The sequence below is a fragment of the Acinonyx jubatus genome, chromosome D4 (assembly GCF_027475565.1).
Source record: "Acinonyx jubatus isolate Ajub_Pintada_27869175 chromosome D4, VMU_Ajub_asm_v1.0, whole genome shotgun sequence".
Classification (NCBI taxonomy): Eukaryota; Metazoa; Chordata; class Mammalia; order Carnivora; family Felidae; genus Acinonyx; species Acinonyx jubatus.
The window spans coordinates 37698372-37726026 of NC_069391.1; the positions used below are offsets into that span (position 1 = coordinate 37698372).

At 47.8% G+C, this 27655-nt stretch overlaps 3 protein-coding genes across 10 annotated transcripts in view; 2 read left to right on the forward strand and 1 right to left on the reverse strand.

The window, feature by feature from the left end:
• The first annotated feature begins 419 nt into the window (after positions 1-419).
• MYORG (myogenesis regulating glycosidase (putative)) lies at positions 420-7815 on the forward strand. Of its 3 annotated transcripts, none has more exons than XM_027039308.2 (3): positions 491-775; positions 3586-3730; positions 4032-7815. In XM_027039308.2, exon 3 carries the CDS (start codon positions 4105-4107, stop codon positions 6247-6249), a length of 2145 nt encoding a protein of 714 aa, XP_026895109.1. In that variant the 5' UTR covers positions 491-775; positions 3586-3730; positions 4032-4104; the 3' UTR covers positions 6250-7815. The 3 variants fall into 3 exon arrangements, with proteins under 3 accessions (XP_026895110.1, XP_026895109.1, XP_053060949.1); XM_053204974.1 differs by lacking the exon at positions 491-775 and adding an exon at positions 809-2567; XM_027039309.2 differs by lacking the exon at positions 3586-3730 and having other exon boundaries at positions 420-775.
• Positions 7816-13848: 6033 nt separating this feature from the next.
• Positions 13849-26404, reverse strand: NUDT2 (nudix hydrolase 2). 2 transcript variants are annotated; one of them, XM_015073201.3, is made up of 3 exons: positions 26246-26404; positions 16572-16712; positions 13849-14427 (listed from the first exon to the last, which is right to left on the reverse strand). In XM_015073201.3, the coding sequence occupies exons 2-3, from the start codon at positions 16696-16698 to the stop codon at positions 14111-14113; spliced, it is 444 nt and encodes a 147-aa protein (XP_014928687.1). In that variant the 5' UTR covers positions 16699-16712; positions 26246-26404; the 3' UTR covers positions 13849-14110. The 2 variants fall into 2 exon arrangements, with proteins under 2 accessions (XP_014928687.1, XP_026895108.1); XM_027039307.2 differs by lacking the exon at positions 26246-26404 and adding an exon at positions 20589-20724.
• KIF24 (kinesin family member 24) overlaps positions 14423-27655 on the forward strand; it is an 87092-nt gene continuing 73859 nt past the window's right edge. Inside the window, exons 1-3 of one of the 5 annotated variants that reach the window (XM_015073232.3) lie at positions 14423-18104; positions 21060-21227; positions 26393-26640. In XM_015073232.3, the coding sequence (XP_014928718.2) occupies positions 26525-26640 (116 nt within the window). In that variant the 5' untranslated portion in view covers positions 14423-18104; positions 21060-21227; positions 26393-26524. Of the gene's footprint in view, positions 18105-20752; positions 21228-26392; positions 26742-27655 lie in introns of those variants that run through there. The other 4 variants (XM_027039304.2, XM_027039302.2, XM_027039303.2 and 1 more) reach the window with 4 other exon arrangements.

Here is a 27655-nt window from a genome sequence, read left to right on the forward strand (position 1 = left end):
ATTACTGGTCCGGTGGGAACCAACAACTTGGGCCTCCCGGCTGGTGGAACCAACCTCCTCCCGTTGGGTCCTTAATAGGATCCTTCCTGCACCGAGCCTCTGAGATCCTCCCGGAACTCCGCTACCCTTTTTCTATATGAATTGTTTCCATATGGGAAATTTTTTCCACATGGAGAGCTAGTGAGAGCGTTATACCGAGATGGCCTCCACCTGCCCAAATCTGGAGGGGAAAGAATCCCAAGAGCCAACCCTGCCCCTTTACCCTGTAGCTCGTTTCTCCTCATACACATCCCAAATTTAGCCTAGAAGTGCAAGAATCCCAAGTCTACAACTGCTCCTTCCTTCCTCCAGAACTACATTTCCCAGAAGGCCTAGGGCAGAGCCCCGCCTGAATGCGGTAAGCAACTGCCCGGCGGGGGCGGGCCTGAAGGCAGGGGGCGGAGCCGGGAGACCTCCGGCTGGTGGCCCTCCAGAGTTGCCCGGAGGTGGGCACAAAACAGTAGAAGAAAGGTGGGGGCTAAGGGGTGGGGCCTTATGTCCGCGTGACAATGTGGGCAGAGGGATCGAGCACCAGGGGCGGGGCTGGACTCCGAAGCCCGAAATGAAACGGAACGACCGGGGCGTGGCCGAGCAGGAAGAGGGCGGGTCCCGAGGAGGGCCTCAGCTGTTTCCCAGCTTGGCAGAGCCCCACGCTGTGCCGTGGCAGCGCAACTCCGGCTAGCGTGGAGGGAATCTTCGGGAGCCTCCCTTCACCCCCACTTCTGGGGTCACTGCCGTGAGTGAGCCCAGCGGTGGGACTTTGGGGGGGGGGTGTTGAGGAAGCACACTTCCTGAACTTTCGCTCCTACTAATGAGTAGGGGGTGCGAGTCTGGACACTTGGGCCCCTTCTCAAGCCGCGGTTCCCAGCGGGAGGCTGGCCCCTAGACCTCATTCTGTGCCTTCGGGCACTGTAGCTGTAGCGCTGGGGTGGGGTTGGAGTATTCCAAGCTGTAGGCGCAGTCACTCGATCCCTTCGGATCCTGTCATTGAGGAGGGCAAGGAGATGGGCGGGATCGAGTTGCCTTTGACATTCCTCCCTCCAAGCCCCCCCCCCCCCCATGGAATTATGTTGGGCTAACGACTCAACTTGGCATGCCCTCCTTTCTTTGGGGCCAGGCCGGGCCCTCCCCCTCAGATCCGGCCAAGGGCCGGCGGCCAAGACTGAGGTTGAGTATCAAGCGGGGAAAGGCTTGGCTAGGTCAGACCCCACCTGCTGGCATTAGCCTGTGGTTGGCCAGATGGCGGAGGCGGCAGATTACAGGGGTCTCTAACGCTGTTAACACAGGAACCATAGTTCCTCCTCCACAGCCCCGATGCCAGATGCCATTAAAATTGCCCCTTTCCTACCTCCAAGTAGCCTTCCTGGAGCAAGTAGCAGCATCAGTCCTTGAGAAGATAGGCTTCACTATGCACAAACTCACCTGAGTGGGTGGGAGCCTGTCCCACCCTCTGGCCCACAAAGCTCCTTTCCTCTGCTGCATTCAGACAGCCAGTCGGACCATTATCTCCCATCTCTTGAAAATTATGCTGTGGAGGGTTAAGCTGGGATTTTGTATTAGGCAACCTTGCTACCTGGTGACTTCAAACAAGTTCTTTCTTCTGTTTGGGCAAGTTTCTTCATCTGTAGAATAGGCACTATAGCTATGCTTCTTGTTCAGTATTATTGTTAGAGTTGGATGCTGTGGTGGCATTTGGGAGACCATTACAGGGCCTGCATGGAGTGGGTGCCTAGGCCTGTGGGTTCCTGTTCTTCACACACACACACACACACACACACACACACACACACACACACACACACAACCTTGGAATCCTAGAACATTAAGATTCTCAGAACCTGTTGGAAAGGGCTTTTGAGGTCATCTTGGTGGCCTTTCTATGCCTCCAGGTGTAATGAGATAGGCTGATTTAATATGAAAGTTTTGAGGATGCCCTCACCCTGTTCTCTGTCCTCTTCAGATATGGACCCTTTCCCCTTATTCCCTCAGTGCCCAGAAGGGGGCCTTGATTGTCCTGAATGAATGAATGAATATAAATGTACAGCAGGTACTTCTTTGGGTTTTGCTTAGCTTGAGGGCATCAGTTAAAGGCTACTGTGTTCATTCTCCAGGAGGGCTTTTCTAACCTGTTCCTACAGGAAGGGAAGTCCATATTGGTGTTGGGAAGTTTTGAAAGCTAAGTTATGTGGGATGAGAGAAAGAGTAAGAGGCTGTTCCAGACCAGCTGGAACTGACCAGCTTAGGGAGTTGGGGGGAGGGAGCACAGAGAATGAGGTCCTGAGACAACACCTCACTGGAGGGGAGGGGAGATTGTAGGGAGCTGTATATTGACATCTGGGATCAAATTCTGGTCTGTACCTGTCATTCTTGACAGTTTCTTCATGGGAGAGGTGGGGGAGTTGAGGACCCTGAGCAGTTCTGGCATCTCCTTGGAAAGAGCTGAGGACTTTGAGACAGACACTGGCATCTGGGAGGAGACTAATTACTATTTGCCAGTCTCCCTCTCTACTTCCTCCCAGCTGGAACAGGTGGGCAGCCGGCTGGCACTGTGTATGTCTGTGTGTGCACCTAGCTGGTGCTATTTCTTTGTTGAACTCTGCCCTGAGGGCTGAGATAGGAAGGGTCAGTGGCCTTGAGTAGCAGATTGGGACACACACCTCCCCCCAAGTCTATGGGTTTTGTTTGTTTGGTTGGTTTTTGGTGTTTTTTTGTTTTTGTTTTGTTTTGTTTTGTTGCAGTCGTATCTGTGTGTTTAGCATACACTGTATGAGAGTGTATGTAGTGCAGTAGGGGGTGTCTGATAGGTGAAGGAGAGACATTGGCCTAGTGTGGCTAGGCAAAACTTCCTAGGGCATATGGCTGAAGGATTTAGATTAGGAAAGGAATGAGTTTGGTGGTCACAGGATAGGCCTGCCTGGAAATGGAATCAGAAAGCAGATGAGACCATGACATGCCTTAACTCTTGATTGCAAAGTTTACACTTCTGAATTTAATCCTGGGTGTCATGAGCAGCTCTCTAAACTAGGAGGAGATGTAGTCTCATAAGTGCTTTAAGAAGATCACCATGGTTGCTGTAAGCAGAAGGCATTGGGGGAAAAAGAAGTTGGAAGCAGGGAGGTCTAGGGGGAAAGTACTGCAATGATACAGGGGAGAAATGACAGTGCCCAAACTAGGGCAGGGGCAGCAGGAGAGTCAGTGAGTGGTAGAGACACATCCAGGAGGTAGCTGGCCAAGAGATGTGTTGCCAGGAGGGGAGAGCAGGAAGGTTGGCAGAGAAATGGACTTGGTGATCAATTACTGAGAACAGGGTGGAATTTGAGAGAGCAAAGAAAGGGTGGTCTGAGAAGTCACCATGGCCCCCAGGCAAGACTCTTTACCCCAGCCCTAATGTCCAGACTCAACCCTGCCTCTCTCCAAAGCAGGCCCAAGACCGAGGCTGGCTTTGGGTATCTTCTCTAATCTCTAGATTTAATCTGACTTTTGACTCAAGATTAAATTCCATGCCTGAGATGTTCCCCCTTCTCTCCTCTCCCCCTCTGGGGACAGGAAAGCCAGCCTACTGCCCAGTTAAAGGTCTGAAGGAGCTGGTTGGATTATCTTCCCTCTCCCACCATGGCGCTCTCCAGATCCCTCCTCTTCTCTTCAGCCTGAACTGCATCCATGTGTGATCCAGGGAGGCCTGACTAATTCTGTGAGTCTAGACAGCTCCCTGACCCTGCCTGGGTTTGTTCTTCCACCAGGGAAATGGGGATGTATGCCATCTGCCCCTCCCCATTCAGAGTCCTGACTAATTTTGTCAAAAACTGGGCTCATGAGAAAGAGTGGGTAGGATACAGACAGATGGTTCTGTTAAGGGTCAAGCCTTTAGTCCCAGACCTTACATCCCAGTAATACAACCTTTCCAAAGTATACACCTCTTCTTTCTTGCTGCAGCAAAGGGAGATACTATGGAATGAGAAAGCTCAGTTCTACTTCTCTCTTTCCCCTTCCAGAATCAGGCAGGCCAGGTTCAGATGCGCTTTGTTGGGTGGTCCTACTGCCCACTCCTTCCATAACTGGGGGCTGATGCCCCAGAACCCTCAGGAGAAGAGCCAAGCCTATCCCCGCCGCCGCCCTGGGAGCCACACAGACCATAAGAGTCCCAAGGCCACCGCAGGCGCAGCTATGTACACCTTCTTGCCTGATAACTTCTCGCCTGCCAAGCCCAAGCCGTCCAAAGAGCTGAAACCACTGCTAGGCTCCGCGGTGCTGGGGCTGCTGCTGGTGTTGGCGGCAGTGGTGGCCTGGTGCTACTACAGTGCCTCTTTACGCAAAGCAGAACGCCTGCGTGCGGAGCTGCTGGACCTCAATCGAGGCGGCTTCTCCATCCGCAACCAGAAGGGTGAGCAAGTCTTCCGACTGGCCTTCCGCTCAGGCATGCTGGACCTGGACTCCTGCAGCCGCGAAGGTGCCCTGCTCGGCTGTTCTCGCACAGCAGATGGGCGCCCGCTGCACTTCTTTATCCAGACTGTAAGGCCCAAGGACACGGTCATGTGCTACCGTGTGCGCTGGGAGGAGGCAGCTCCAGGGCGCGCGGTGGAACACGCCATGTTCCTGGGCGATGCAGCGGCACACTGGTACGGCGGTGCTGAGATGAGGACCCAGCACTGGCCTATCCGCCTGGATGGCCAGCAGGAGCCACAGCCCTTCGTCACCAGTGATGTCTACTCCTCTGACGCCGCATTCGGAGGCATCCTCGAACGTTACTGGCTGTCATCGCGTGCGGCTGCCATCAAGGTCAACGACTCAGTGCCCTTCCACTTGGGCTGGAACGGCACCGAACGCTCGCTGCGGCTGCAGGCCCGCTACCATGACACGCCCTACAAGCCACCTGCTGGCCGCTCCGCAGCACCAGAGCTCAGCTACCGTGTGTGTGTCGGCTCTGATGTTACTTCAATCCACAAATACATGGTTCGACGCTATTTCAACAAACCGTCAAGGGTGCCAGCACCCGAGGCCTTCAGGGACCCCATCTGGTCCACGTGGGTGTTGTATGGGCGTGCCGTGAACCAGGACAAAGTGCAACGTTTCGCCCAGCAGATCCGCCAGCACCGATTCAACAGCAGCCACCTGGAAATAGATGACATGTACACACCTGCCTATGGAGACTTCGACTTCGACGAGGCCAAGTTCCCCAATGCCACTGACATGTTTCGCCGTCTGCGCGACGCCGGCTTTCGTGTCACGCTCTGGGTTCACCCGTTTGTGAACTACAACTCATCGTGCTTTGGTGAGGGTGTAGAACGTGAGCTGTTCGTACGCGAACCCACTGGCCGGCTGCCCGCGCTTGTGCGCTGGTGGAATGGCATCGGCGCGGTGCTGGACTTCACACGCCCAGAGGCTCGTGACTGGTTCCAGGGACACCTGCGGCGGCTGCGCTCCCGCTATGCTGTGGCTTCCTTCAAGTTTGATGCAGGAGAGGTCAGCTATTTGCCACGGGACTTTAGCACTTACAGGCCGCTGTCCGACCCCAGCATATGGAGCCGACGCTACACTGAAATGGCACTGCCCTTCTTCTCTCTGGCAGAGGTTCGCGTGGGCTACCAGTCACAGAACATCTCGTGCTTCTTCCGTCTAGTGGACCGCGACTCGGTGTGGGGCTATGATCTGGGGCTGCGCTCGCTCATCCCCGCGGTGCTCACCGTCAGCATGCTGGGCTACCCATTCATCTTGCCCGATATGGTGGGTGGAAATGCAGTGTCTGAGCGCACAGTGGGTGGTAGCGAAGTGCCAGAGCGTGAACTATATGTTCGCTGGCTGGAGGTGGCCGCCTTCATGCCCGCTATGCAGTTCTCAGTCCCACCTTGGCAATATGACGCCGAAGTGGTGGCTATCGCGCACAAGTTTGCAGCGCTTAGGGCCTCACTCGTAGCGCCGCTATTGCTTGAGCTGGCTGGTGAGGTCACCGACACAGGCGACCCCATCGTGCGCCCCCTCTGGTGGATTGCGCCAGGCGATGAGACAGCACACCGCATCGACTCGCAGTTCCTTATCGGAGACACGCTGCTGGTGGCTCCAGTACTGGAGCCAGGCAAGCAGGAGCGAGACGTCTACCTGCCTGCAGGCAAGTGGCGCAGCTATAAGGGCGAGCTTTTTGACAAAACCCCCGTGCTGCTTACTGATTACCCAGTGGACCTGGATGAGGTTGCCTACTTCATCTGGGCATCCTGACCCAACCCAGGACCCAGGAATCCCACAGCCCTAACCTCTGTCTTCATGCAGGCGTTTAACCCTCCATCACAACCACACCGTGCATCCCAAGGAAGGTCCCACCTCTGCAGTTCCCACTAAGTGGGTGCTGACATAAATGTGCTCTAGCCAGCTCCTGCAGGGCCAGGTGAGGGGGCGCTGAAGCAACTTCCCATTTCAACGCACAATCCTAAAGACACTCTTTCCCTCCATGCTCACTGCAGTCTGCAGAAACCTCTTTCTGAGGTGGGAGCGAGAGAACTCTGAGGTAAAATGCCAGCTATCTTCCTATTACACGATTGTGTTTTAAAAGCACAGAGAGAAACCTTACTGTCCGTCCTGGCCTGAATGGCCATCTTTGTCCTTCTAAGGTTGGGACTTGATCCTTTTAATGTCCCCAAATAGCTCCCTGCCACACTTAGAAAGGCACATTCTTGGTGTTGGAAGCCAGGCCCCAAGTTCCCAGCACTCGCCTGAAGTGTGTTGACCTGGTCCTACCCCAGCTAAGGAGATGGGATGGAGGTGTCTGGCCAACAGACAAGGAGGATGGAGGTCCCATCCCAGAGGATAGAAGGACTGGGCACAGCACTGAGCCATCATTGTTGTCCCTCATTTGTGAAGAGACTCCTAATGCTGCACTTACCCATCTATGTAAACACATGGGCTCAGCCCTGGACCAGGGCCATGGCCTAATGGGCAAGGACTTGCAAAGCCATGCAGGCCCAACTTGGTGCCTTAATTCAAGAACCTGTGTGTGTGTGTGTGTGTGTGTGAGAGAGAGAGAGAGAGAGAGAGAGGCACCATGTGTTCCTGGATCTATGGAATGAACACAATACTTCTGAAGCTGGATGAGCCTGGAAGGAGGGGACAGGAAGCAAATTTGAGGTTTTGATTGTTGATCTGGCCCTCTTCTGGTTGATGTCTCTGGGACTATAGCAGGAAATAAATAGCGCTTTCAAGATTTCTCAGCTGCCTCACTTCCTGCATACATGGCAGGGGTGTGGCATAAAAGGGAGCGAGCGGTGTTCTTTTTCTGATGGTAGTGTGCTTTGGCACGTGAACTACATTTGCACATCGACACCTGTAAATACACATACAGGGTAAGGTGTTTCGTTTCAGCCGTTTTCCCTTTCTAAGAAGAGCAACCTCAGCCAGAGTAAATCTCCCTGACTTTGCAGCTGAGTCTGAAGAAGTGGCTTACCAGAGCGGGGAGGTAGGAAATAGGGCAGGGCTCAGCTTCCCTCAACCCCTAAAGAATGCATCCTTTTGTCCACTCCTCTACCCCCTCTATTTCCCCAGTGTGAAGAATGCCTAATGAAAGTTTGGGGGCACTCACAGATGTCTATCTTGAGTGCTGATTTTACCACTTGTCTACAAGCTGTGTGATTTTAAGCAAGCTGCTTACACTTATTGAACCTCAGTTTCCTCCTATGTAAAATGGTGATGATAATGCCTACCTCCCATGATATTGTGGGAATTATAAGTACAGATGTATGTAAAGTGCCTGGCACAAGTAGGTGCTCAATAAAAGGTAGCTATTATACTATTTCTTGGTTTTTGTTGTTGTGGGGTTTTACTGCATAAAAACAAGGATTCTTCTAGGCCCCAGCTCCCAACCCAACTGGCTTCCTCTGGGCCTGCCTGTTTCCCAAACATTTGCACATAGCACCCAGTTGAGCTCTGAGTTTGTGACCCAAAGGGCACTGTGGTCCAGAGAAAGGCAAGAGGAGAGATATCTGAAAGTGGGATGTCAGGAGCCAGGATTCCTGTGTCCCCAGGAGATGGGGAGTATATGAATGAACTTCCTTCTCCTTTTTGTCAAGAGCATCCATCCATCAGTACTCAGTGATGAACCTCCTGGGGCCCCAGCAACCATCTGTAGGTTGTGGAGTGACTGTAGAAGCAGAACACCCAGGCTGGGTCCTGGAAGGTTCCCTAAGTGGCTGGAGAGCATGACTCACACTTGAATGGCCCTCCAACTTTCTTTGCAATCTGAAGCCAGTTTAACTAACCTCTTAAGCCATGGTTTCTTCATCTTTTGAATGGAATTTCTAGGATTCATTGAGATGGACCTGTAAAGCACTTATGCAAAAATTGGCAAAGAGTAAGTGCTCAATAAATGGTAACTCCTATCAACTCTTCTTTTAAACAAGGGACACTAAACAAGGAACAAACAAAAAAGCCTGCCTAGAACCTATGCTGTCCATGTGGTAGCTACTACCCACATGTACCTTCTTAAATTTAATTTTAAAATCAACTAAAATGAAATAAAATTAAAAATACAGTTCTTCAGGCACACTAGCCACATTTCAAGTGTTCAAAAGCCATGTGTGACTAGTGAGTGGCTAACATAATGGACAGGACATATTATAGTTGCAGAAAGTTCTAGTGGACAGCCCAAGATGAAGCAGTGTGTGCTGTCTGAGATGGCATGGGGAAGGATAAAACAATCTGTAAGGCCTAAGTAATCTGGCATGGAGGAGGAGGCATACACCCTTCAGAAGGGCGGTAAGGGTGGGCAGCAGGGTCTTAGTGTCTTACAGCCTAGATGGGGGAGGGGGCAAACCGTACTCACTGAGCATTCACTGTGTGCTGGGACAGGGCCAAATGGAAGAGTGCCCTTTTCTGGCCAATTCTAGCACACTGGCCCTTGGCTTGTGATCTGGTTTCTGGCCAGGCTTTTGCCATTTTCATTAATCACAAAAGCACAGATGAACAAATTGAAGCACTGAGAGAGGAGGGTATTGGCAGAAGATTAGTAACCAAGACTAGACTGGAATGTGGTGTTCTGCACCCAAATGCCTAGAGTCTCCTACCCACCTTTCATCAGCATGGTCTAGCACTGGCCTGTATACCAGCAAGGATGGGGAGCCAGCCAAAATGTATATTTCTGAAGCTGCCACCCACTGTTTCTGGGTCAAGAAGTGTTTTCCCTTCCCCACTGATACCAAAACAGAGAGATTCAAGAAGGGGGTGGAAGACCAGAATTGCAGGAGCCATGAGAAAGAGCTAGATCTTGGGAGATAGGGGAAGGTGAGGGAACTGAGTTGGAAGCTACCTCTACCCTTCTTTTGGCCCCTTCCAGCCTTGTCCTGCACCCCATCCCTCCCCATCCTCTTGTGCATTCCCAATTTATGTTTCTCTGCATATCTGGTGGGGGTGGCTGTCCTTACTCCATAGAACTTCCGGCAGCCTTGTATGACCAGAATTCCTAATTGGCCTCCCTATACCCCTGAGCTGGCTGGTGGGGGCTAATATTCAGGAATGGGGAACTCCTCCAGAGGTAATGGATGGGGACAGAGTGGCCACTGTAGGAGATCTGGGACTGGGGCCTAATGCCCCCATTCTGTAACCCCATACACCCTGAGAGTCTGTCTTAGTCTCATTTCTAATACCATATGAATCAGCTGAACCCTAGTCAAGCCCAAGATGTGAGCTAAGGGTCTTTGCCCTTGTTCCCCAAGATTTGGGTAAGGTGCATCTCACTCTGGCTGGCTCCAGAGCAAGTCTTCTGCTGGTTCCCCTCACCAAGTTTCTGATCGCTTCTCCCCTCCTCAAGCCCAAGGCCAATGCTCCATCCCTTGGCCACTAGCCCACAACAGATCATATTAATGTTAGCCTGGACCACTGCAGTGACCCCCTTTTTTCACTCTTGGATGCTTCAATCTAATCCACATAGCAGCTAAGGAAATCTTTTTGAAATTCAATCAAATCACTGAGGAAAATATCCAAGCTCTGATGTTCAAGGCCTCTACTTTCTGAATACTTCGCACATCTCTGTTTCTATTTTATTCACACACACATACTTATGAATATATTTTGAAAAGCATTTGAAGAAATATTACCTTCTGTTCTGGGAACAGCTGCACAGCCCATCCCTGAGAGGGGAGGCCTGCCTCCACCCAGCCTTGAAGAAAACCACACAGGCAACTGGGTAATTTCCTTTCCTGCTATTGTCCGACTCAGCAGGACTTCTGCTGACACCCTCCCCTCTCTGGCACACACCCCTGTTCCCAAGGAACAACCTGGTTTTTATCTTAAGGTTAGCCATTTACTTCATGCCCATGGATTTTTCCAGCAGTTTGAAGGGAGGGGAGAATCTTTTTTTTTTTTCAATGCACTTTACCATTTTGATGGAATATAGGGGGAAACGGAGGCTGACCTCTTTTTTTATATTGAGATATAATTGACAAAACATCATATTTTTCAGGTATTAGTTTCAGGTATACAATGTAATGATTGGATATTTGTATATATTGCAAAATGATCACTGTTGTAAGTCCAGTTAACATCTGTCACCATACAGATATGGTGTATCGATACACCATATATACTATCAAATATTTTTCTTGCAGTGAGAACATTCGAGATCTCTTCTCTTTGCTACTTTCTTTTTTAAATTTTTTATTAAAAATTTTTTTTAATGTTTTTATTTATTTTTGAGGCAGAGAGAGACAGAGCATGAGCAGGGGAGGGGCAGAGAGAAAGAGACACAGACTCCGAAGCAGGCTCCAGGCTCTGAGCTGTCAGCACAGAGCCTGACGTGGGGCTCAAACTCATGGACTGTGAGATCATGACCTGAGCTGAAGTCAGACGCTTAACTGACTGAGCCACCCAGGTGCCCCACCTTGCTACTTTCAAATATGCAATACAGTTTTGTTAATAGCCACCATGCTGTATATTACATCCCCATGACTTAATAATTTTGTAACTGGAGATTTGTGCCTTTTGACTCCTCCACCCATTAGGGAAGGGGAGAATTCATGACCTCAAGTTGCAAATCCTGAGCTTGGCTGGGCTTGGGGTTGGATGAGGAATGGGAAAAGACAGAAGAGGAGGTCCTGTCCCTAGGAGTCCCCAGTCTAAAGAATAGGAAGAAATTGTGCCTCTGTACTCTGTATCCTTGTGTTTTTCCCTCCCTCCCTATCGCCCTTTTCCCTCCTCAGGCTGTCAGTTGAGATCTTCCTATTACACAGTCCTGAGCAGGAGGTGGATTGGGAGAGGAAGGGAAGGGAAAGGAGTAGCATTCCAGAAAGGCACAGAGCAGGTCTCACAGGGCATCTATAGCACAGCCTCAAGGGGGCAGCAGCAGGGCTGGCACAGCCTTCCTCTAGAAAAAAAGGGACAGGTTGGGCCCCAGTCTGAGCCAATGGAGATGTAATCCTCTGTTCCCCAAACATGGGGGCCCACCTGAGGTCTCATACATATCAGCACAAGTATTTCAATTGAAATTCTACTATCAAATAACTACCATTATAGCTTCATTCCTTTAGGTCTTCAATTCAGCAAAGAAGTGCCTACTGTGGGGGTGTAAGGTATTACGCTTGGAAGTCAAGAGGGCATTTTCATTTTCCAGAGCACACCCCAGAAGGTAAGTCTGTTAAGTGCTTCTCCACCCTGGGTGGTAGAGGTGGTACTGGGGAAAACAGGTGGAGTTCCAAGAGGAGCCTCTTCAGGTAGAGGTGGGAACAGGATAGTATTTATAGGATGGGTGCTTATTAGGGAATGCTTCCAGGAGGACATGCTCTGGAGCATGGAGGGCCTCAGATCGAAGGGGATATTGTGGTCTCAGTCCCACATCTCTGAACAAGCTGACCAGAAGCAAAGTGGGGATGATGACAAAGCCTGCTCACCCACCATGTCCTAGTCTCAGTCCAACTCTCCCCCCACCTCATCCATCTCCTATAACATGCCACGGTCCCACCCTGATACCAATTCTTCCTGCAGAGAGTAGGTGAAGATAATTTATGGGGGTTCTGTCACCAAAGTACCTGTGTTTTGGAGGCACCTGGGTGGCTCAGTCAATTAAGCATCCGACTTCAACGCAGGTCATGATCTTGTGGTACGTGAGTTTGAGCCCTGAGTCAGGCTCTCTGCTGTCAGTGCAGAGCCTGCTTCTGATCTTCTGTCCCACTAGCTCCCTGCCCCTCTCCCGCTCATGCTCGCTTTCTCTAAAAAATAATATATATAAACATTTTAAAAAGTGTGGTTTTTTAAGGTTTATTTATTTTGATGTCAGCACAGAGCCTGACGCAGAGCTCAAACTCATGAACCATAAGAGCATGACCTGAGTCGAAGTTGAATGCTTAACTGACTGAGCCACCCAGGTGTCCCCAAAGTGCCTGTGTTTTAATGGAAAACTCTGTAAGGCCCAGAGGAATGACTTCAAAGCCATATGAGATATTCTAAAGTAGAGTCTTCCCTCGGGCACTTCATCCTCAACACACCCCACATACAGGCAACTGCCAGGGCCATCTACCTTCTTAAGCCTCAATTTCTCCAGCTGTAAAAATGAGCAGCAAAATTAGGTCATTTTACAGTCCCTTCTAACTCTGACATATAAGATTTTAGCATCTTGAGCTTCGACAGCCTCCCATGCTGAGAGCACAGGGCTGGCCAGCTCTTGTTAGGAGGCAGCTAGTCTGTGGTTTGGCACCACTGCCCAGCCGGCATTTATTAAATCAGTGGGATGTGGTCCCTTCTGGCCTGGAAAGAGAACATTAAGCTCCAAAAACTTCCTGCAGCAGGCCTCCTTCAGAGAGTACTGCTCAGAGGGGTGAAGAACAAAACCATTCAGATCCTTGGCAGTGCTCCAAGATCCTGTTCACTAGTATTTTTGCCCTGTCTACATGGAGAGCCAGTGACTAAAAACATCTGGAAGCCTGTTAAAGACTTGGGTGACTTCTTTCTCCTTTCAGGGGTGGCTGTTCTTGACCTTGGTAATCCAAGTTGACCTTTGCCAATGCCCCTTTGCATTCAATCTTCTGCACTTCATTGGGCAACAACCCTTTAATAAAATCCACATGAATCCATCTGCTAACAGCTCCTGGAAGGGCTGTAGGATCTAACACCTGTCCTGCATTCCTTGAGCCCTAGTAGCTAGGGAGAACAGGGCTGAGACCCAACTCTTGCACCTCTGGGTCTTACAGTTGAATTGGAGAGAAAGGGAGTATGTAGAAAGAGAGAAACATAAATGATGAGAGCTTGCTAATGGTGGAGAAGGCAGCTGCAGGCAAGGAGTGCACAGGTGTAGTGATGGGGCTGCTGGGTAGCGTAGCAGAGTCCCCCCGGCCTGAGCCTGCCTCTTGCCAGTGACTTCAGTCGTGCTGACAAGGCCCATGCTGACTCTGGGAGGCAGGACTGGGCTGAGAGGTTGGGGTCCACATGCCACTGAACTGGTGGGCCAGTGTGGTCTGTCCCTCATCTCTCTCTTGTGACCTGGAATATGTCACAAATTCCTTTGGTCTCTATTTTAGGAAGCATCTACTGAGCACCTACAACATATGTGCCTGGTGCCAGGGAGAGGGTACATTTAGTGAGTAGAACAAACCTAATTCCCGTGCTCTGGTCCGACTCGCTTGTATTTCCTGTCCAACTACAGGTCATAAAGTCTCAGGAACGCTGGTCAGGTGGAGTTCCAGAGGCAGGAGAGTCACCCTGACTCCTCCCTTAGCTTCTCTGGGGTATGAGTGCATGGACACAGGATTCTCTCTGGCTAAGGTCAGAGCTCCATTTCACTTTAGCTTTCTCCCCACCAGGGCAAGAGTCCAAGAAATAAAGAGAACAGGTTAGATGGGCAGATAAGCTCCCTGAAGTTTATTTGTAAATTACAAGGATGTACTTATTACACCTAGACTTTTTAACTCCTCGTTTGCCTTCCTTTCCACCCAGCTGAGATTTTTGTTTGCGTTCCTCTGAGAGTCCTCAGCTGATTTTACTAACCCATCTGCTCTTTGCTATGATGAGCCAAAGACCAACACAATCCTTCCCTGGAGTTGACAATGGTTCATCTTGAAAGGCCCTCAGGGATCCTACAGAGGTAAGTGACTGTGCTCTGGTCAGCTCATGAAGCTGTGGAGCAGAGAAACTGGTGCCCTTCTTGGAGCGCTGCCTTCATCTCTTTGAACTGAGCCAACTGGCAGGCCTCATCCAGCCCCAGCCAGCGGTAGGCTTGGTGCTCGTGGGAGAGGCGGATCTCCACATTGCAGTCCTTTACCTCCGCCAGCCAGTAGATGACTGTTTTAGGCTTCTCTCTGGCCACATAATTGAGCTCCCTCCTGAACCCCTCAATGATGGTCAGCTGGTCTGCTTCTATGCCTGCTTCCTCCTGAGTCTCCCGCAAGGCTGCTTCTAAGTCATTTTCTCCTGATTCCACATGGCCTGGTTAGGAAAAAAGAGGAAGAGATAATCTTCAACAAAGGTGGAATTTTCAGGTCAGATGATTTAAAGATAGGGGGTCTTCGGTGACTTTTTAAATTAAAAAAAAAATTTTTTTTAATGTTTACTTATTTTTGAGACAGAGCATGAACAGGGGAGGGGCAGAGAGAGAGGGAGACACAGAATCTGAAACAGGCTCCAGGCTCTGAACTGTCAGCACAGAGCCCGACGTGGGGCTCAAACCCACAAACTGTGAGATCATGACCCGAGCCAAAGTCGGATGCTTAACCGACTGAGCCACCCAGGTGTCCCTTCGGTGACTTTTTTAGATGTTGCTAGGCTAAAGGGGGTCTACAGATTGGCAATATCCTAACATGCCTAGGAATAGGGTACAGAACAGGTAGTGTCTGGGCAATTCCTCCTCCCCACCGTATCTTCTCTGCAGAGAGTTAAGACCATGGGTTTAACAAGTCTGATCTAGAAGACTGCTCTTCAGTGGTGAGAGAGATGGCCTTCCTCAGACCTCTGCTTTCTTATTCTTTGGAGCTCTCCTCATCTCAAGTTCTCAGGGAGACTTTTCCCTTGGAGACCTTAAATTGATTTTCCGAAGGAAGGGCAGTCTCTTCTTGGCAGGTGAGAGCTGGCTGAAGAGGGAGCACTTTGCCTACAATCCACAGTGAGGACTCAACACTGTCTTAGTTGGTCCCTGAAGTCCCAGGGCCAACAGACAGGCTCCAAACCCTGCACTGCAGCACTGGCAGCTGTTTCCAAGTAGCTATCAAGGCTTTTCCAAATTGTTTTCATCTTTCTGAGCAAGGCCAGATTCCAGTTTCATAGGGAAAGTCCTGATGGGAACTTAGACTAAGGACAAGCTGAGAGCCAGTTCTAAGAAAATTTGCTGGCAAGACTCAAACCCAACCAGACAGCTGCCAAGAAACTGCTGTAGGAGAGCCTGAAGCTCTGCAGACTGGGAGCAGCCCTCAGTTTTGCCTCTAGGCCCTCCTTGCAAATTCTCAGCTTGCCCAGAGGGGCCAGGAAGGACAGGGAGGGGTCTGGCAGCCTCTGTCAACACACGGTTCCAGCAAGTTGCTGGGGGCCTCCTGGTTCAGGAGCTCATGGGGAACAGGAATTGTTAGCTGTTCCCTTCTTGGTTCAGAGACAAGGCGACCTCCTAGCCCTCCTCCTTCCCAGGGGCTCTCCCAGCAGTGCCCTGAGTCAGCCGTTGCTGCACAGCTCCCACAGAAAGCAACCAGGAGTCGGGGCTTAAAAAACCAATCTAGCTCATGGCTTCTGGGAATCTTCTCTCTATAGCACTTTATGTAGCTATGTGCACAAAGCCAGGTAGGTACTGCACTGGGGGAGGAAGGTGAGAGGGATGTTGGTGGTAAGAGGTGACCCTGATTCCCACCTGCCCTCAGAAGTGTGGGGAGTCTCTGAACACGCCCTTCCCAATAGTGTCTGTGCTGCATTCTACCCATGAGTGTTAACAGGGTGACTTCTTCAGGCCCAGGCGGGACAAAATTTGGAGAGTTCCTTTGAAATCTTTCAGTGAGAGGTACTATGCAGTATGACATTGGTGATCAGGAGACAAGTGTGAAGATTTCTATTCATAGAGTTTGTGACACTTTTGTCCCTCTCTTTCACCTTATTTCTCCTTAGTGAAATGCAAAAGTGCAAAGTTTATTTCCTGTTCCCATTTCCTTATTTTCCTCCAACCTGGATCCTTGTTCACCCCTCCCCCTGGCACTCCCCTTTAAAGTTCCTGCTCCCTTCTATCTGGAGGCTGTTCACTCTGGGCTCCTGACCTGTAACCCAGTAATGATTTGATCCCAAGGCCCCCAATTCCCAGCCCAGTGCCTTTTCTCCTACCCAGGCATTCACCACAAAGACTGGCACTCCAGTGAATGTGAGTCACACACAGAAAACCGGTGCTGCTTCTGCCCTGGGATTCAATCACAAAGTTCTATTTCCAGCTCTGCTCTGGCCTGGCATGGAGACCATGTATGTAGAAAGGATCAAGGGCTCCTGCCCCCACCTCCCCTCCTGGTGCACAGTCACTGAAATATAAGCTTTGTGGAGGGCCTGGCAGGGTGGCTTTCTGAGCAACACTCAGCATTTTCCCGAGAGCCAGCCCCTCTGCCTTGCACCTTTGGGAGGAGTCCAGTGATGAATGCCATCTGATGCCTGCAGCAGTAGAAACTCAATCGCAGGGTCGTCCACCTTGGGAATGAGGCGTCTTCGGAAAATGATCAAGCCACACGCTCTGAGGGCCATGGTCTATCTGAGGACTTAAGGAAGAAGATGTGAGACCCTGGGAAGTTACACAAAACAGGAAGATCTACCCTGGGGGCAGCATTCTGGTGCTGGAGAACAGCACAGACCAGCTAACAGTGACCTCATCAGCTACAGAAAAAGGCAGCATACCGAAGACAAGATGGGAGAAACCAGGAATCAGAGGCTGATTTGTGTGTGATGGTAGGACCCTGGCCCCTACCCTGTCAGGGAAGCTCTATCCCAACTCCTCCAGGACTCCCTGTTAAGACACAGGGGCTGGGGCTGGTGTGTGTGCATTAAGAGACTGGAGGTCCTCAGAAGCAAACCCACTGAAACTGGAGAGATGCTGTGAATGGAAGAGATGAGGAACATTCTCATCAAACCCATGGTCCCATTTCCTTTCGGCCTCCAGCCTGAGTCTGTGGGGCAGAGACCCCAGCAATGTAGTTTCAGATGGCTTGAGGACTCATTCAGGGAAGGTAGCTTGGGGTACTAAAAAGCTTTTTGTTATTGATATTTTTAGTCTTTTATCCAGGTTTTAGAATGTTACACGTTCATGTGGTTCATAATTCTAAGTACAAAAAGGCACACACAGTAGAAAATCTCTTTCCTACCCCATCAAAAGCAAGCTAGTATAATGGTCAAGAGTGTGAATCTGCAGCATGAGTTCAAGTTTTGACTTTACTACTTATTCACTATGTGATTAGCTCCTAAGTCTCATTTTCCTCAGCTCTATCTAAGACAGGATAGTAACAGTTCTACCTCAGGGGCACCTGGGTGGCTCAGTCAGTTAAGCAGCAGACTTTGGCTCAGGTCATGACCTCATGGTTTGTAGGTTCGAGCCCTGGGTTGGGCTCTATGCTGAAAGCTCAGAACCTGGAGCCTGCTTCAGATTCTGTGTGTGTGTGTCTCTCTCTCTGCCCCTACCCCATTCATGTTCTGTCTTTCAAAACTGAATAAACGTTAAAAAAATTTTTAATAACAGTTCTACCTCAAGGGGTTGCTGTGAGGGTTGCTGTGACTTAACTTTTGTAAAGTGCTTTAGAACAGTGCCAGGCATGTAATAAGCATTCAAAAGATTTCAATATGCATAGGAAAATGTTTGGAAGGATACACATCATTAATAGTATTTCCTGGAGGATGAGATTATGGGGAGACTTTAATTTTCCAGTCCCTATATTTCTGTATTGTTTGGAAGTTTACAGAAAATATTTATTAATTTTATAACCAGCAATTCTGTGAAGACTACAATTTTTTAGCCTTTTCCATTTTAGTTACTTTTCTTTCCATTTCAGAAAAGAATGTCAACAACAAGAACAACAACAACAAAAGAGAGGAAGGGAGAAGAATAGAAATATCTGCAGAAGTGAAAAAACAACTCATCTGAAGGGGGACAGGTTATCAAGGTAACAAAATATATGGAAGATCACTTATGTAAGGCCTTTCTAAAGAAAATTTGTCATTTGTTCAGTCAACAATATTGAGTAGCTACCATGTACTAAGTACATGCTAGGCCTTTGCTCTCATGCAGTTTATATTCTAGTGGGAGAGACAGATTTTAATCAAATAATTAAGCAAACTAAAAAATAATTGCCAATAAGGTATGTGCTACAAGGGAAAAATGTGTAATGGGTAACCTGACTTTGTCTGAGGGATCAAGGAAGGCTTCCTTGGAAGAAGGGATGTTTGAGTAGAGAAGGACGAGTGAAAGGTAAGTTGGCAATGGGAATGAGGAGAAGAAGTGTGTTCCAGGAGAAGTGGACAGCATGAATAAAGGTCCTGAGGTGGGATGGCAGAACGAAAAGAAAATCAGATATCTTAAATGCAGCAAAGGCCTGGGAGAGTGACCCAGGCAGGAAAAGACCCAAGTCAGCAGGGCCTCATCTGCAAGATTCCAGAGCCAAAGAAGGAGCTGGTATGTTGGACAGCAGAGCTGATGCAGAGAGCTGGAGCAGGAGGTGATGGCCTCCTCAGCCCCCTTGCTGGTACTCAATCAAGATAAGCCTGCATCTGTCAAAGGCACACAAATCAGACCCAAACTGAAACTCTTTCCAGGATAATTCTCAGAACTGTCAACACATGGCTTACCAAAAAACCAAATCCACCCAACACTGTGATCTTTTACAAATATTTCTAAACGTATAATGAATTTTTAAGAATTGGAAATAATTCAAGTGGGTTTTTTTAAGGCTTAAAAAAATTTTTTTTAATGTTTGTTTATTTTTGAGAGAGAAAGAAAGCATAAGTGGGCGAGGGGCAGAGACACACACACACACACACACACACACACACACACACACACACAGAATCCAAAGCAGGCTCCAGGCTATCAGCACAGAGCCTGACGTGGGGCTTGAACTCACAAGCCACGAGATCATGACCTGAGCTGAAGTTGGAGCTTAACCAACTGAGCCACCCAGGCACCCCTTAAGACTTTATTTTTAAGTAATTTCTATACCCATTGTGGGGCTTGAACTTACAATCCTGAGATCGAGAGTTGCATGCTCTATTGATTGAGCCAGCTAAGTGCCCCTCAAATGGGGTTTTTGAAATGGTCTGTGCTCTCATATACTGTTGGTAGGAGAGAAAATTAGCATGTCCCCTTAGGAGGGCAATTTGGTAATAATTATCAAAGCATAAAATGCACATTCCCTTACACCTAGCAATTCCATTCTAGGCACTCTGACATACACAAATACATGTTTAAGATATACACATAAGGATGTTCATCACAACCTTGTTTGCAATATCAAAAAGGAAAAAAAGGCAGAAACAAATATCCATCAATATGGGAAGGTTAAATAAAGTATAGTATATCTGTACAATGGAATATTATGGAGCCTTTTAAAAAAACGAGGTAGAGCCAAATGTGCTGCTTTTAAGAGGATTTTCAGACAGGGACGCATGGGTGGCTCAGTTGGTTAAGCCTCCGACTCTTGATTTCGGCTCAGGTCATGATTTCATGGTTCCTGGGTTCGAGCCCTGCATTGGGCTCTGTACTCATATTGTGGAGCCTGCTTGGGATTCTCCTCTCTCTCTGCCCCTTCCCAACTCTCATCCTCATGAGCTCGCTCACTCTCTCTCTCAAAATAAATAAACTAAAAAAAAATATTTTTGGACATATTAAGTGAAAAATGTATGATTCAGAATAGACTGTATAATGCTATCCCGTTTGAGTTTTAAAATTTACATGTAAACTGGTAGCAGGCTTTTTAAAACATTATGTTCTATTTCCCTGCTCTCCCTATTTATGCCAAAAACCTTCCCCATTTTGGAAACCAGAAAGAAGCACCCTGTTGCCACCATACTGGTGAACAGAGGTTTCAAATTAGTGGTTCCAGGCTTAGGCAGAAACAGGTACCAGATACCATGCCCTCCTATAAAGATGCTTATAAAGTAGTAGCAAGTTACTGGTGAAGGGCACCTTGCTCCTGTCTTGGGTTGAGTCCCATGGAATGAATGTTGGATCCCTAGATAAGCTTAGGGATCCAAGACTAGAGGGCAGTGCCCTGCCTTGGACAGAAGCCCCAGAGCATTGCTCTACATCACTGCCATCACCAATGCATCATGGGGAAAACAACACTGCCTGTATGGGGGGGGGGGGGGGCAAGACAGACAGGCCTGGTGTGGCCATGTGGAGACACTGGAAAGAGGGGGGCAGGACAATATTTTCCCATGGGGAAGTGGCTTAGGGTAGTGACAAGGGCACACCTTAGAAAAATGTATCTTAGTGGACACCAATGTGTAAGGGTAACCACATCTAAGAACCAGACCAACCAATGGTTCATCTTAATGGGACCAGAAGAGCTAGGATCAGATGTTCACTTTCTACCTATCCTATTGACCTGTGGAGAGGACAGTTGTTCTAGAAAGGCAAAGCTCCTATTTACCTTTTCAATTGCTTGGCTTGAGCCAGCTGTTCTCTAGAATTTCTCTCTCCTTCCCCATACATGCTTCCTACTCATGCTTTCAGAAGCAGCTCAGTGTCACTTCTTCTGTGAAGCCTTCTGGCTTCTAATCATTCCATCTTCTGGGCTTTTAACATGGTTTGAATAAACTTCTGTAGCGTTTGATCAGAGAAACAGAACACTATGAGGAAATTAAGGATTTAGTGTAGGGATTACATCTTGTGCAGTTATGGAAGTTGATGGAGAAATCCAAGCAACTCTGTCACCTCTGCATCTGGTGTTGTGCCTGAAGTCTCTATATGTAAGCAAGGCCAGCAGTTGGGAAGGAGAGCTGGATGTGAAGTGGAGGAGAGCAAGGAAAACTGGAACTTATGAAAACAAACCAGATCCTATGAAGACAAGTAGAACTCTTGAGGACAAATGAAACCTGTGACTTCTTTCACCATTTCCAAGCTCATGAACTTATAGGAGGAGCTGGAGCCCTTTGTCATAGAGTTGAATGGACATCTGGCCGAGCACTCGGAGTAACTGAAGGAGGACATTCAGCAGGAGTTGGGGAGCTGCCGGCCTGAGTGCTATATCCTGCACCGACAAGGTGAACCAGCAGATCAGTGTCAAAAGGTAAGTACTGCCACATGCTTGGTATCCTGCTCTGTCCTTCACAGTGTACTATTGCTACTTCACTTAAGCTTTCCAAATCTCGCACAAAATTTTCTTGAGGTTGACCCTAACTTGGAACCATGTAGGAAGGGAATCCTGGGAAACACAGTTCCAGTTTAGCTAAGTGGACACAGAACAAAGCCACCACAAGCACAATATCTAGTCTGGTAAATCTCAGTCTGTACCTTTGGCAGGGAAGAGCCGGACTATGAACTCTGTTTCCTTGGGACCCAGCACAGCAGCTTTCAACAGATGTTCATTGACTCAACAGAACACTCTCCCCACATCCCACTCAAACAAATGCTCAGGGTATGTTCTGGGATTTTGGGAAACAGCCCAGTGTTTTCCTGAAGAGTGCCATTTACATAAAAATCAATGGAGCCATTGTTGTACATTTTCTGTTTTTCTGGAGACCATGAAGGGAAACTGTTCTGGGGTTTGAAAGTTGTCAGCTTATAGAGAAAGATACACACACACACACACACACACACACACCAGACTCCAAGTAGATTCAAACCTCAGGGGGTTAAAGAACACAGCATCCAATATGCAAATGTGCTTGCAGCCAGGATTGCAGAGATGAGAACTCCAAGCTGACAGCAGGCAATTCACACTTCAGAAAAGTGGCAAAGTGCCTTAGGTGGTTAAAAAAAACCTGAATAAAAAAATCCTCAATGTCATCAGAAGGTTCCAGAAGCTAAGGAAAAGTGTTCTTGCCTTTCTCTCTATATACATTTCCCTTACAGCTCAGGAGGTTCAGAACCTAGGTGCCAAAAAATAATTCACAGATAAATGGCTGTACTGATGTATTGTGTTCCAATGTTTTCATCAAATTAATCAGAGTGCTATTGCAAGCATAGCTCAACCCCAAACGCCCTCACAAATATACCTTTAGATACAGAAAGAGCTCCCCAAATCCTCAACTTGTTCCTTATAATCTTAAATCCCTTTAACAGAAACTGTTTCATGCCACCATGTTATCAATTAAGCATCTGCATTGTGCCAGCTATACTGTGCAAAGTTCTTTACGTGTATCTTTTCTAATGCTTAAGACAAATCTTCATGATAAACACGACTGTCTCCAGTTTTGGATGAGGAAACTAAGACTCAAAAAGGTGAAAATCCTTGCCCAAAGGCATAGCCCAAAGGCAAGATTTGAATCCAAGTAAGTCTAACTCCAAAGTATATCTCCCTCCTTATACAGCTCTGCTTACCAAGAAAGATGAGGGCTTAGGGCACAAATGGCCTGGAGAGAGGATGTGCAAATAATTTATAAAATTACTCCCAGTTCCAAAATGCCCAGTTTTTGATCTATATTCATATGGGGAATTTTTTTTTTTAAATTTTTAATGCTTAGGGAGACACAGAATTTGAAGCAACTCCAGGCTCTGAGCTGTCAGCACAGAGCCCAATGCAGGGCTCGAACTCACGAACTGTGAGATCATGACCTGAGCTGAAGTGATGCTTAACCGATTGAGCCACACAGGCACCCCATACATTTTAAAGGTGCCCAGCTGGAATCCTTTCCATAGAATAGGTTTTAGTTGGGGGGCAGGGAGTAGAGATGAAGATCTTGGTGCCCAAGGATGACCTGGAGAGGTAAAGTGTAGCCTTAGGCCCCTACTTTGCCTTTCTATGAGTCCTCTGCTTTTTCTCTGGGAAGTAAGGACCTAAAACCACATGTTCAAAACCATATCCAGTAGCCTGGGGGTTCCTAAGCACCAAGTGTTGGGAATACCCTTAATGCTAGCCTTGAACAAGCACAAAAACACCTAACTTAGGCAGGGTGCTGGTATCCAGGAAAGTTGCCCGGGCCACTCCGCTGTGAGGAGGAAGGCCAGTTCTGCCTGCTTACAAGCAACTCTAACTGCTCAGCTTTTCCTCTCTTCCCATATCATAATGGTCTTTTCTGATTCTTCAACTCCCCTCCTCCCTTTCAAAGGATGGAATAGACATGAGGTGCCCATCAGTGAATAAAGCTCTCTCTTTCTTGTGACAAAAAGCAAGCAAGCAAGCAAGAAGCTCCCAACTACTGTGAATAAATTGAGACAAAGAAAATGTTCCCTTAATTGCACCTTTCCCTGGGCATCTGCCACTCTCTTTTCTCACAGAGACCAAGCTGCTGAGTCATGTTGCTATCTTTGCTATTTGGCTGAGGGCGAAAACAGGAGATTTCACCTGTAAAGGCATGAATATTGGCTTCCAGGATGGGGCCAAAGTCAGACAAGGTTGGAACAAAAATCATTCCAAGTAAAGAGGATCTGTTAAGTGGCCTATTAGTGCCATCTGCTGTACAATTCTAGAAAGCAAACATGGAGAATTCTAATATTAGCGCCTGAAGGGATTTACTTACTCATCTAACATCTGTTGAGTATGTCCCACTTGACAAGCAGTATGACAGAATTGAAGAGTGGATATAGAGCTGAATATTATAAAGCCCCAGCTTTCTAAGGGTTCACAGTCTCGTGAAATCGGAAGGTACTTAGACAAGTTGCCAGTGTGTTTTGTGCATCATTGGGGTATGTGTAAAATGGAAAGGAAGCAAAGAAGAGGGAGTGGTTATCTTTAGGTCAAAGAGGCACCCCATAAGGATTCTGAAGGATGGCTAGGAATTCACCAGGCAGAATAAAGGTGGAGGCAAGGGGCATTCCAGGCAGAGAGGAGCGTGGGCAAAGACCCTCAAGCACAAAATGGCATTCCATTGATAAACAGCTTAGTTTATATTCTATAGGCAATGAGAAACCTTTGACTGACTTTAGGCAGGGTTGGTGATATGGTCAGATTGACATTTTACAAAGACATTCTGGCAGCAAGGAAGGTAGAGAATGAATTAGGATTGAAGACAGGGAGATCAACGAGTTACAAGCTTGTCACCAATAGGCCAGGTGACAAATGATAGAGTTAAATTAAGGCAGAGACCCTGAAAAAGGAGAGGAAGGGATGAATTTGAGAAATATCTCGAAAAGAAAACCAACAGTATTTGATGTTTCATTGTTCAAGGGAGAGAGGAGGAAAGAGAGATTGTTTGGTTTGGGTGACAGTGGAATAGGGAGTAGAATGTAAAATAATGATTTGCTTGGGACAAGATGAATTTGAAGTGCTATAGACTACCCACAAGGTAAATGAACAGATGGAATTGTGTTCAGTGATCTGATCACCTCATCCCACCTCTTCATTGCCCAAGGTGAAAATTTCCTATTGGAAAAAAATTTTGCTTCCACTATAGGTACCTCTGCAGGCCACCTCCTCCACTTGGGTAAGTCTGCCTGTGCATCTGATATTCAAAGCATTTTATCCTCTTTCAGTCAGAAACAACATGGAAAAGCATGGCTGGCTTTGCAGTGAGAAAGACCTAACTCCCTAATTCAACAGTTGTATTACTTTAAGCAAAATACTTCCTTAAGCCTCACTTTCCTCATCTGTAAAATGAGGGTAACCTCTATTTTACATGGTTGTAGTAGGGTTAAAAATAATATATACATAAGATCAGACATATCAGAAGTACTGAATATATAGGAGTCATTTTTATCCCTGTTGTCATAAAAGGTCATCAGAAAGCTTCTGTATTATGATCTAATAGCATGCTCTTAGCTTCTATTGATAGCTGAATCAAGAAACGGCTTTTCATATTTCCAGCAAAACTGCTGGTGACCACGCTGTTCACTACACCATATATATTCCTTATGTATAAAGTACCACAAGATAAATTCCTTTCAATATAGGAACTGGGAAGAAATTCACTCTTTTGAAAAATGGTTTCCTTTTTTGTGTTATTTCTCGGACAAGTTTTGAACTAAATTGGGTGCTCGCAGTAAGTCTACTGGCCTTGTTGGCTAGTATATTTATTTGTTTCTATTATGAAGGTAAGAGGTACCATTTTGGGGGGGGGGGTAGTTACTGCTTGTCAGGCATCGTGCCAAGTGCTTTACTTTCATCAATTCACTTAATTTTCACAACAACCCTCTGAGCCTTTACCGTGATTTTTCAAGAGGAAAAAAAAGGAAAGATATGTCTGGGTAGACTCAAAGGCAGGTCTGCCTGACTCCCAACAACCTTGCTCTTAACCTTGACTCTGTATTACAGTTTTACATTTGGCTATATGATTGTAGTCAGTTTAGTAAAACCTTAGTTTGCAAGCATAATTCGTTCCGGAAACATGCCTATAATCCACAGCACTTGTATATCAAAGCAAATTTCAAGAACCATTGGCTCAGTTGTGATCATGTGACATTTCGCGTCAGGTACTACTTACATCGCAAGACATTGTCCATTTACCAAGTTAAAATTTATTAGAAACGTTTGCTTCTCTTACAGAACACTCCCAATCCAAGGTTTTCTTGTGTGTATGTGCATACATATATGTATATGTGTGTGTGTGTGTGTGTGTGTATATATTTTTTAAGACATATAATAACAAATAACAAATACATAGGGCCCAAATCAGACCACAACAAAGAACAAGGAAGTTATGTTTTAGGTGGTGGGACTCTCCTGCGATTTTCTTTCTTTACTTCTGCTATAATTGCCACGATATTATTCATTCAATAGATGAAACATATTAGAAAATATAAAATCTCTTCTGGAAAGCAGGCAGGGTTTAAAGGGCAACAACAAAGTGAAACTGAGGCCGAGGGAGGGGAAGGTATGGCGTTCTTGCCGTAGGGCCCTAAATGTGAACTCTGGGATTCCGATGCCCCACCCCATCGTCACCTGCGTGCGGGCCAGCAAGGCTCAGAGCCATTGAACCCTCCCCTCTTCCTGAGCACAGAGGAAAACTGAGGTGCTGCGAGCGGCAGAGGGGGTGGGGTTGGTTGGGGGGAGGTCTGGCCTGCCCACGCCTCACTGCCAGCCTGGGGGAGAGCGCGTCCACCTTTGACGGTGCACCGACGGGAAGCTATTCAGCTGCAGATTCTCATCGGTCAAACCTCAGTACCTTAGCACAGAATTCAACACAGAGGCCGTTCCTTAAGACTACTCACCCAAGGCCGAGGGAGGCAGGAGGCGGGCCTTGAACGGAAAGGGGGAGTACGTCGACCAATCCGGAGGGTTCGGTTGCGCTTAGAGCGACCAACAGTATAGGGAGAAATCTCCTCCACCCGCCTCAAAAATGCCTTTCTTTCACTTAGAACGTCGCGAGATCTTCACTCAAGCTGTATGGTTGGTTGAAAGACGCAAAGTGAGGGTTACGCCCACTGCTTCCTCCGTTCACTGATTGGTCTTCTAGAGGAAAAGGGCTCTAACGTCAACGAGTTCCGCGAATGCCCATTGGTAGATGGTGCGGCCCTGTCGGCGCGCGGGCGCCGGCGCGGGCGTTCGAACGCGGGGTTGGCGGCGTTACCATGGCGATGCGGCCTGGCCGGAGCAGCAAAAGCCGGTGAGTTGACAGCACCCCGCCAGCTTTCGGGCTCTCTCCTGTCGGTGTTGTCTTCTGTCCTCAGACAGGGTTGACCGAGGGGGAACTTGGAAGTCTCTGAGGTGAGAAATGGCGGGGGGACGACCGGGGAGGCGAGGGGTAGGCCTCTGCCCCCCGGAGGATGGCACTCAGGACGCCTGCTGAACGCGTGAGGAGGCGGCGGTTGCAAGGAAACTGGGATTTGGCCTCTCATGGTTGTTTGAACGCTCACCTGCTCTTTTCTTCATCCCAAAATCTCCGCCTTTTTTTTCTGTGACTATCTCGAGCGCTACTTCTCCCATGAAGCCTTGTCTGAGTCTCGAAATCTTGCCTTTGAACCTGTAGCCCTAACTGGAACCTTTCTTAGAATGCACTTGTATTAGGCGTTGGGTTATTTGTGTACTTCCGTGAACCTCATTCTCCTCCTTCCTCCCATTTAGAGTTCTTTGAGGCAGAACAAGCATCTTTCATTCACAATGTCTTACACACAGTAGAGTTTTCAGGAATTATTTGTTGAGTTGAATTTAATTCACCACAAATAGATTGGATTCCCCTCTGTGCCCTGTGCCGTTTTCCCTCGCGTTTGGAGGTTATTTTCTATTTTTACGAGAGTAGAGGGAGTGCACCCTAATTCACATTAGAAGGACCTGAAAGTCCACGTTGGCCTTTCCACTGTTTGTGAAAGGGAACATCTTTTTTTTTTTTTTTTTTTTGAATTCTTGCTACAACTCTGGCACTGTGGCTTTTAGTCTTGTTCTCCCAATGCTTTTATTAAACTCCTTGTGAGTCTTTGCTTAAAACAAATTACTGTATGCCAAGAGTGTCTCAGTTTCTTAGTGACCTGCAGCTATTGTCACATTTTAAGAGTGCTTTGGAAACTGTTTTAAAGCATTTTCTCCTTTGTATTTTACTTGTAGTGAGAGACTACATGTAAACTACATGTAGTGAGAGACTATGCTTCAGGTGCATATAACAGCTGCTCTTGTAGCTATCCAAT

Excerpts from the sequence above, each read along its gene's own strand:
- MYORG (XM_027039309.2), top strand. The coding sequence starts at position 4,105 with ATGCCCCAGAACCCTCAGGAGAAGAGCCAAGCCTATCCCCGCCGCCGC.
- NUDT2 (XM_015073201.3), bottom strand. The coding sequence starts at position 16,698 with ATGGCCCTCAGAGCGTGTGGCTTGATCATTTTCCGAAGACGCCTCATT. Across the intron at positions 14,428-16,571 it reads TCACTGGACTCCTCCCAAAG|GCCATGTGGAATCAGGAGAA; the intron begins GTGCAAGGCAGA and ends TTTCCTAACCAG.